At 32.8% G+C, this 9,809-nt stretch overlaps 1 protein-coding gene across 4 annotated transcripts; it reads left to right on the top strand.

Annotated features, from left to right (window-relative positions):
- Nucleotides 1–762: 762 nt before the first annotated feature.
- Nucleotides 763–5,724, top strand: LOC104892308 (hypothetical protein). Of its 4 annotated transcripts, none has more exons than XM_010678202.4 (11): nucleotides 763–916; nucleotides 1,126–1,219; nucleotides 2,419–2,546; nucleotides 3,052–3,191; nucleotides 3,346–3,414; nucleotides 3,918–4,050; nucleotides 4,222–4,284; nucleotides 4,377–4,420; nucleotides 4,853–4,935; nucleotides 5,078–5,192; nucleotides 5,397–5,724. In XM_010678202.4, the coding sequence occupies exons 1-11, from the start codon at nucleotides 829–831 to the stop codon at nucleotides 5,415–5,417; spliced, it is 978 nt and encodes a 325-aa protein (XP_010676504.2). In that variant the 5' UTR covers nucleotides 763–828; the 3' UTR covers nucleotides 5,418–5,724. The 4 variants fall into 4 exon arrangements, with proteins under 4 accessions (XP_010676504.2, XP_048501105.1, XP_048501106.1 ...); XM_048645148.2 differs by having other exon boundaries at nucleotides 4,850–4,935; XM_048645149.2 differs by having other exon boundaries at nucleotides 4,850–4,939; nucleotides 5,397–5,420.
- Nucleotides 5,725–9,809: the final 4,085 nt, after the last annotated feature.

The following is a 9,809-nucleotide window of genomic DNA, read 5'->3' as shown; positions in this document are numbered from 1 at the left end:
TATCATTTTAGATCGTTTCAAGATAAATGAAACGTTACTTTATTTGATACTTACTTCTCTTTGTTTCTCTTTTCATAATTACTCTCCTCTCCTAAATATCCATGCCAAATGCCTATATATGCTGCATTTAAAATAGAATGGAGTAAGTATATGGTCGACAAAATCCCCTAAAGAAATGAAAAATGTAACTGAAAACAAAGATATGGAAAAAGCTTTGAGGAATATATATGCGTCGAGTGTAGTGGATATTTTATACTTAGATAGTACTCTCTCCGTCCCGTAATATAGTGCTTATTTTCGTTTTGCGCGGTCTACATGATATACCTCTGACCTTTAATATCTTAAGTCCCATTTAAATAAAAAATGTAAAAAGTTGATATTATGAAAGTACACATTGAGGTGAACATAACAAGATATTACATGAGTATTTTTTTTTAGTATATTAATGAGAATAATTTGTTCAAAGATTTTAAAAGTTGATCATACGAAGAGAACTAAGCACTATTATACTTCCTCCAGTTTTTATTAGTTTACCGGTAATCCTTTTTGGATGTCTCTTATTAGTTTACCCATTTTTTTCATTTCTATTTTTGAAATCGGACTACTAACGTTTCATCACAATACATTTAATATAAAATAATAGTTTCTCCTTTTTTCTACCATCCATAACATTATTTCTCCTAAAATTCTACACAAAAGAAATCGATAAACTAATAAAGACGGGAAGAAGTACGCTAGAGGGAGTATATCTTTCGAGTGTTTTCTCATGCCATTGTACATTGCCTCATTGGTGTTATTTGCGGGCTGCAGGATTAAGGCGCCAAAGCCATGGCAGTGTGCAGTCCACTCATTTGCTTCTCCAACGCGCTTGCTATTCCACGTCTCTCCCTTGGGAAACACTCGCGCAACTCTTACTGTGAGTAACATTCTTAGTCGTCATCTTTGGAAAATCTCTTATAATTGCTCTAAATATTATGTTAATTAATTGAAGAACTAGTAAAATTGACACTAAATTTTATACTGAAATAGCAAAAGATTGATTCTTTTTCTTATTATGAAATTACTGGATTGATTCACGATTTATGTCAGTTTGTTACCGTTACTAATTCTTAATTCTGAATGCAGCTCTAGAAATCAAGTTTTGGGGTGAAAGGAGAAAAAGTGCTCTATGTTTAGCTTCTTCATCACAGAATTCAAATTATAATGTGGAAAGAAAAAGGTGGGTGTTTTCCCCCTTGCATTTAATTTTTCATCTTAATATGGGTTTTAGGGTTACTTATTTAATAATCATAAGTCTTGAATGGGAAGAACAATGAAGAATTCTAGGGTTTGTGTTTGGTTGAACATTAGAAATCTATAACATAAGTATATTTCATCTATAAACAAGTTTTAAGTAAGATTGTCACTTCAAAAGAAGAAGTTTTTGATAAGATAGTTTCTCCCCTTGTTTGGTTTGTGGATGGGAGTTCATTTTTTATCTTGTTTCTGTATACAAGAAAGAGCATAGGATGGAACATTTTGTCAATCAATGTGGTAAAAGAAATGGGTATGAGAGCGCGATTGCTACCTAATATTGTTACATTAACCCGGATTTATACCACTTGCATATACCAATTTGCCTTTTTTAAGATTGCATTGCACGGGGATTTAAGGAATTAGGCAACACTGATTAGCATTCAGCACTCATAAGTCATATATAAAATTTGTTAGCCCACTACAATCTCAATTGGAGGAGACAAAGAAGATATCGGAAAGCCGACAAGGAAGAATGGAATAGAAAGTCAATGGAGGATAGGAGTGAATGAGAATTGAGAGGAGAGGAGAGGAGAGGAGATTGAGAGAAAGAGGCTTGAGTTGTTAAAGAACATTTTTTTTCTTTCAAAGTTCGGAAAAACATCCTCAATCTCTTGAAGTCTATGTTATTTTCAAGAGATAAAAGTCGCTCTAGCAAGGATCTTGCAAGTAATGATTTCTATTAAATTGGAGTCACGGGAATGGCTTCCTTTTTTTGTGGTTCTTGTCACTTCTCTCTAAATATTTAGTTGAATGATGGGATTAATCATTAATCTATTGAGACAGAAAGCTGAAGTAGTTGAGATATATATTCGATGTGATTTCCCACGGGGGTAATCAGTCCTTAGATAAGGTGGGCTTGTTAGAAAAATCATCATCTGCAATGGAGAGCTCGAAATATTTCTCGAGGCATTGCTTATTAACAAGGTGGAAATCTGTGATCAAAAGGTCATTCTGACTGTTACAGTAAAACAGTGAGATAAGATTAAGAGGCTTGAGAATGCTATAAGATACTAACCTTTCTTCAGTTGCATTGCCCATATTGTCATATTTCTTTGCTTGTCTTGACCCATAGGGTTTATGGATCCAGTTTATGTGCTTAATGTCTCTGTTGTTGTGTTGCAGGAAAGTTGTTGAACATATATGTTTACTGAGAGCAAAAGAAGATTTATCTGAAGAGCAAGAAAAGGATATGTTGGACTACCTTTATACATCACAATATCATATGGCTGGCATAATTGCTATATCTTTAGGTGAACAAAGTATTAAATTTTAAAGTTTTGGAACTTCATGCTTGTAGACAGGTGCTTTATCCTCAGAAGTCAAAATTAGCTATCTGTTAATTGATTATCAATTCCAAGGAGGGATTTACTTTCTCTTTGAATACTTTTGAGTCCCATCTAGAGGCATTTGGGACTAATTAGTAATTACTATATTTTTCCTTGTCCTGATTCACCAAAGTATATGATGGTTTTCTTATGAGAAAAAAATTGCATTATGATACCCCTTCAAAAAATTTAAAAAACGCATCATGATAGAACAACTTAGAGTATAATATTTGTTATCTAGACTATTTGAAGGCAATGTAGCTTACAACTCACCTTCCCCCTGGCCCGAAGTCCCAACAAAGGATTGCATATCTTGCCAAATCTTTCGCACCCCTCTTTTTTATATGTTAGTTAATGTTAAGTTTGAACATTACAACATGAATATCTGCTAGTTGTATGACTTGGAAACCATTTCGAATTATTCCTGTAGGCCGGACCTCAGATCCAAATCCTGAAAATTACAGTCATGGTGTATTCATGCGTTTCCAGAGAAAGGAAGACCTCGCAAAATTTTATGAGAATGCTTTGTATATGCGTGTTCTCAAGGAGCATGTTGCACCTTACTGCCATGTATGCGCCACAATGTAAATTTCAGAGCTTATCTATAATTATTCCAATTTACTCCATCATTGTTATAGACGTGTTAGCTGTGTCTGTGTACTTTATGGTTCATTCAACATAGGTATCTAACTGCAACTTGCATGGGACTGTCGCAATTATGCAGGACTTACTAAATGTGGATTTTGAAGTAGAAGTAGAAGATGATATCCTTGCCATATTTCGAAAAGGAGAGGTTGGATTTATAGTTTTATGTACAATGAGTTGGCTATTTAAGTAATTATGCTCTAGTTCGTTAAATACTTGTGTTTGATGCTGTTTTCCCATTCATAGTTCCTCGTAATCTGTAATGCATTTATGGCCCATTTGAATGGCAGTAATAGAGTTTGTGTAATTTTCTAGGATCCATGTTAATGCAACTCTAGTTTCATTCTCATTCAACACTATAAACTTGGAGATGCGGTGTTGAGTGGGATTTGAAATATGTGAAGAATAGCACTTACAGGGAGATGGAATTGCGTTATCATGGACTTTCTCATAAAGATTTTGCTTGCAAAGTTACACAAACTCATCACGATTACATTCATTTATTACCAACTACCAAACCGGAACCTGGGGATTGTGGAGGGAACACTGTAATTGAAGTGGTCAATACTCAATATTACTTGTGTTGCCTAGATGGTTACTTAAAACTACTGTGGTGATTGCTACATTAACAGAAATTGACCTTGGTAACAGGAGTTTAACTACGGGGTGGAGTTCGTGCTTCTGATTAAGTTTTATGAGAGTGCCTTGAATGGACCAGATGCATTAACTTCTCTTGCAAACTTGGCCTTTGAGTTTCCATCCTTGATTGTCCAGTCGACTCAAGGTATAGTCTAAAAGCTTAATGAAACATGGGTTTTTTCTCTGGAATTACTGATAAGCCATAACATTTCAACAGAGAAGGCTTCCATGAACGCATGAGTGAACTCCCTATTTCACAAGCTAATTCACAGACATACATAGTACTTGCCTGCTTACCTCTCGGCTTTCTTTTCAGGTAGCAATTTTAATCCTGAAAGCAAGGAGTATACTCATGCAATAGTGATACGATTTCGCTCTGGTGAGTTCTCTCCCATGTTTTATGTGGCTTCTGAAGTTCTGATTTGGCAAACTTGAAGCTGGAGTTGATTATTGCTCTCTGTTAATATGCAGTTGAAGCTCAGAAGATCTTCTTGGAGAGTTCAGAGTACAAACATGTAAGAACATCTATCCCTTATTTATATTGGTAGATATTGGTAACAAATGTATGCATACTCCAAATAATATATATATGTCAGTTTGTACGATGAAGAATTTCTTCATCTTTAGTGAAGTAAAGGCCATATATCTTCAGTATATCAAATTCCACAAAAACACTGCTTCTTTTCTTATAAACTGTGAGGTTCCCTTATGCCTGGAGTAGTTGACCTTCCCTATTCAGATGTGGAAGATGGTGATAATGTTTGCAGAACAACAAGCATTTAAAAGAAAATAGTAGGGCATAACGCTACAATACTGTCTATGTTTTTGTTTACAGTTTCCATTAAAAGGTTATAATACTCTGGAATAAATCTTATAGCATTGTTTCAAGAATGACATGATTAATTATAGTAACATATCATTTTCTTCAACAAATTATGAAATAGCAGATATTGGAGTCAAAATTGCTGCCAATGAGCCAGAAAATTCTTTCATTCCATTTTCTCGTGGACCCAGTGGGCACTGATCTTATGTAGGTAAGCTGTATTCGCAGCCAGTATGCTGATAAAGTTGTATAGCAGACACTGGTTATGTTAATGGCAGTTTATATGGTAATTTATATAGTTAATTAACATGTTATTGGTAATGCTTTCTGTTTTTCTTTTTATTTCCAGTGCTCATGGCTTCAGGCAGCTCTCTATCACTCATTTAACATCGTCTTTACAGTTGATTCGAAGAACTGAAACAATAGTTCCTCTTCCATTTGATATGTTCCACTCCCTGGCCTATGTAAGCTTCAAAGCTTGTCTTTCGCTTATACGTCTGGACTTGTTTTTTTCTAAAACCTATGATTGACTAAAATTTAGCTAGCTAAAACATGAAATATGAACGCTGTCGGCCCCACACTGAGCAAAGTTACAAAGATGACTCTTTACTTTGAGCTCCATATTATTTTGTGATTTGTGGCATTGAAAAGCTCGTGGATGCTTGCAGGTTGTTCTTTCGTTCAAGTGAAAGACGTTTAACCTACTTCATTGCCAAATCAGGAAAGGTACCTGGTGAATAGTAGTCTCTATATCTTATCAGTCACATTTTAAGAAATTAGTAATGGATAGTATTCGTATATAATGTAGTATAAGTTGCTTTCTTCGGTGGGTCTGTTCTACAGAAAACAGGCTTCTTGAAGTGGGGTCCCTTCAATTTTTCATACCAGATCTGTTTTCATTCTTGTCAGTCACAGTCTGATTACTGTATTGTTTTGAAACTTAAAAAGAAATTTAATGCAAGTTCTGCTATGAAGCATTTTCATGCACAGAATATACACCATGATCTTAATTCCTTGTACCTTAACAATTTCTTTTCTTTTGTTCTTATTTTTTACTGATTTTCGCAATTTCGTAAAGCGTTCAATGATACATTTCATATGCCAAAACTGATTACTTTCATCTTTAATATTATCATCTTTCATAATATTTCAGTTATAAGCTATATAACATGAAGAAATGTAGCCTACATAAAAAATGGACCAGTGATTTAAACCATTAGATTACTCTGCAATTAGAGGTTAAGCTGTAATGCCTGGACTAATGATCAAGCGTTGAGTCACTCCTGTTTCAATACCATTGAAAAAAAGTATATGATACTAACAGCTTTAACTATATGCCCATTTTTCTTCAAACAATCTTAGCTTTTGGTTGACTTGAAAGTTGGCATATAGCCAATTTTAAGAAAGTCTTCTCAAAGCATTTTTGTATGACTTATAAATTGTCCAAAAAAATATAAAAGAAATATTAATTTTGTAATAAATTTGCTTTTCTCTCCCCCTTTTGCCTATCACTATTCATAACCTTTTTCGTCGTATTGCTTGGAAGAGGCGAGTTTGATACACATAAAAGCCCAAAACAAGTTTCATACTAAAATCAATTAGCTATAACATGATTACGTAACTCCTCTAAATTATAGTGTGGTACGTTTTCTTCTCTTTCTCTAGTGTAGGACAACTCACATAAATTTCTACAAATTAAACAATTACATTACATATATATCATGTAAATATATAAAATAACGGTACGTCTGAAAGCTACAAAAGATGGTTGTACTAGAAGGCGGTCCTACGTTGATCATAACAGGAAAATTTAGTTATCTATCATAATGATCTACTTGTCATCTGACTTTTCTGTACACTAGTGGAATTTATTAATGCTAAGAACTCTCTAATGTCGGTAATATATATCCCATAATACTACCAGCCATCGTCTTTTGTACCTTCTTTATCATCATCTTAATTCCTACCAAAAAAAAAATGTATATAAATTGTCGCAATTATTGTAGAACACCTATTTATGAAAACTGTTGCAAGTATTGTGAAATGGAGCGGGAGTATATGGAGTTCACTCATGGTACACCCGGGAGTACCATGAGCATGGTACACCCAGGAGTATTTTTGTAATAAATTAGAACTTCAGATGCTCATTAGACACTAAATTTGCTCAAATGGACATTTTGCTTATTTACTCATTTACTTATTTAGAAAAAATAGTCTTAAGTGTACTATGATCATAGTACACGAAGATGTACTATAAATATTCTTCGAGTATATGTTATCATTATCATTATTATTATTAACTGTTTGCAACCCTGTACCTCAGCAGTCACCATACCTCCCATAAAACAATCAATTAATAAATATGAAGGTAGGAAATTGTCAAACAAAATAGGGAAAAAACCAAAGAAATTAAATTATGTCTTTGCTGTTTTTCTGAATACTGGTTCTGTAACTTCTGTTCTGACATTCATGATGTTTTGCTAAAGACTAAGGAACAAAAAAAAAAAAACTCTAAGCAATATTACACACAAGACAGAAAATTTCTGTAGGATACAAAAATTCCAAAATCATTCTAATATACTCCTATGAGCTTAATTATAATAGATACAATACACTATATTGTATGTTTGTATGACAGTATTTATGGTTGTATAGAGAGAAAAGAAAATAAAGAATAGAGCAAAACTCATGCTATTGAACTATCTATGAAATGAAAGAAAAAGTATATCTATCTTCAACCTTCTGTTTGTAGCTAAACAGGCTATAGCTGATCAGTTATGGAGAGGGTTCGGACCGCCTGGAACGGTCCGAAACGAATTCCAGTAAACTTCATCGTCATTTCTGCTTGATTCCTTAGGAGCATTTGCAAGATACTGCCATGAACTTGGCTGTGTTTCTACTTGTTTATTTGTCTCTTTCGCGATTCGCCTAGAACTCGAAAGATGAAAAGAGAGAAAGATGATCAAAATTAGGATTGGAATCCTTGTACTAATTGTATGAACACCCATGATCAAACTTGTTGTGTATTTGAGTTGAGCTATACACAAGAGAAGAACTTTTTTTTTTTGATAGGAGAGAGTTTGCTAAAAAGAGGTGGTTATTTAAGCCTTATCAAACATGAGATTTATTGTTGGGAAAGATGGAGCCAAAACTCAATAAATTAGAAGTGAAATTACAAAACCGTCCATCCCCCCAAGGCCACAAGGACCAAACTCACTGTAATATAAAGATCGGCGTAAGGGTATTTTAGTCTTTTTACAGTTGGTAGAGTGCTAGAGTAAACAACCCATTAGGCATTAGACAAGTTTAAAACCAAGAGTTGACTCTTGACATAATTGGATGTCTACTTATATATTATAGTCATAGTCATAGTTATAGTGTAATTAATTAATTAATTAGTCCATGTAATTATAGTTAGGTGGCATGTTACGATGACACGTGGCAGAGTATTAAAGGAAAGAGAGAGAAGCCATACAGTATCACATGTTGCCGTCTAAAGAAGACTGATCACACGGCGTATTAGTCGTTGACAATTCCATTTTTAAAATACGAGTTTTTTTAATGGTTTTGTGTTTTCCGATCATATGCTCTTCTGAGCTTTCAAGCATTATCTTGATTTACGACGAATGCCAAAATGTAAAAAGCCAGTGCATACATGTTTAAGTTTCATGTGGTTGGCAAAACATTGCTATTGATAGTAATACCAATTTTTCATTCTTTAAGCTGTATGGATTCACATGTGTGTCATTGTTGATAAGAGACCTCCGTTTTAGTTTACGCCAATAATTAATTTTTAGGTTCGGGTTATGTTTTCGTCAATTATAATTTTAATTTATTAATATTTTACTTTAAAATTATAACACCTAAATATTGCTTAATTCAGTGGTGAAAATTTTAATATAGTGAGTAGTGACTTGATCTCATGAGATCGAGTCTTATACCATACATTTTCTATTTTTTTATTATTGTATGTGAAGTATATGAAGTAAATACTTTAAATGATAGCGCTATGTGGCACAATTTATTGTTTAAGAACGTCTTTTAATATATAAGCATAGATAGATTACACTAGCACTCTTTAGTTACTACAATAATGCTCACTTTGTTTGTGGGCAAAAGTGGTATGTTATCCCACAAAACTTTAAATGTATATTTTTGACTATAAATTTTTTTTACTTGTGAAGTATGTAAAAGGATTCCTAAGTTTTAGGGGAAAGAATTTCAAAGTTCTTATTTGAAAAATATGTTGTTTTACATATGTTGAAAAGATTGTAAAATTTGACATTAAAATAAGTCAGAAAGGTATATTTGTAACCAATGCATTGAGGATTATTTGGTAGGTGGTAAAGGTATTATAATTTATTGCAATTTTGTAAAAAAAAAAAAATTATGTCATTGTTCATATTATTATCTACTAATTCTTACGTAAAGGAACCTTAAAATATAGCGTGAAATATTCTATCTTTATTTCACATTGGAGAAAGAAGGTTTTACCATATATGACAGACACGTTTTAAACATCAAGTTGTATGTTAAAACTTATGCTAAGTATGTCTATAACTGTTTTGACAATTTGGTGGGAGAAAAACAAGTTACAAGAATTATAAATGTATACTCACTCTTAAGTTTTTTTTTTTTATCTTTCTCATTTGCGATCTTGACATTACTTACCATTAAAAAGAATATTCTAAATTATTTTCAATAATAAAAAAATAGTCAAATGATGTCTTAATTGATTCGTATCAATTAGTATTTTATTAATATGCAATCATATAATTTTTAAAAATATATCATGAAATATATTTAAAATCAAAAAATTAAATCAACAAACGCGCACAGAAAAGTGATAATGTTGAAAAAAGTATTTTATTAAGTGACGATAAATTAGCACACGACTTATTGGCAAGATATGTTTCTTGTAACTTTAAAATTATCGAATCAAACTGCACTAATGACTTGGATTAAAATTTCCTTATCATTTCCCATGTACTCCTAAAATATAAACGTCATACACTAGACTAATTAACTTGAGCAAATAGTTATATATTAATGTCTTCATATAAAAAATCAAATAAGAGTCA

The sequence above is a fragment of the Beta vulgaris genome, chromosome 5, assembly GCF_026745355.1.
Source record: "Beta vulgaris subsp. vulgaris cultivar EL10 chromosome 5, EL10.2, whole genome shotgun sequence".
NCBI lineage: Eukaryota > Viridiplantae > Streptophyta > Magnoliopsida > Caryophyllales > Amaranthaceae > Beta > Beta vulgaris.
Note: the sequence above shows the minus strand (reverse complement) of the source record. Positions and strands in the feature narration are given on the sequence as shown.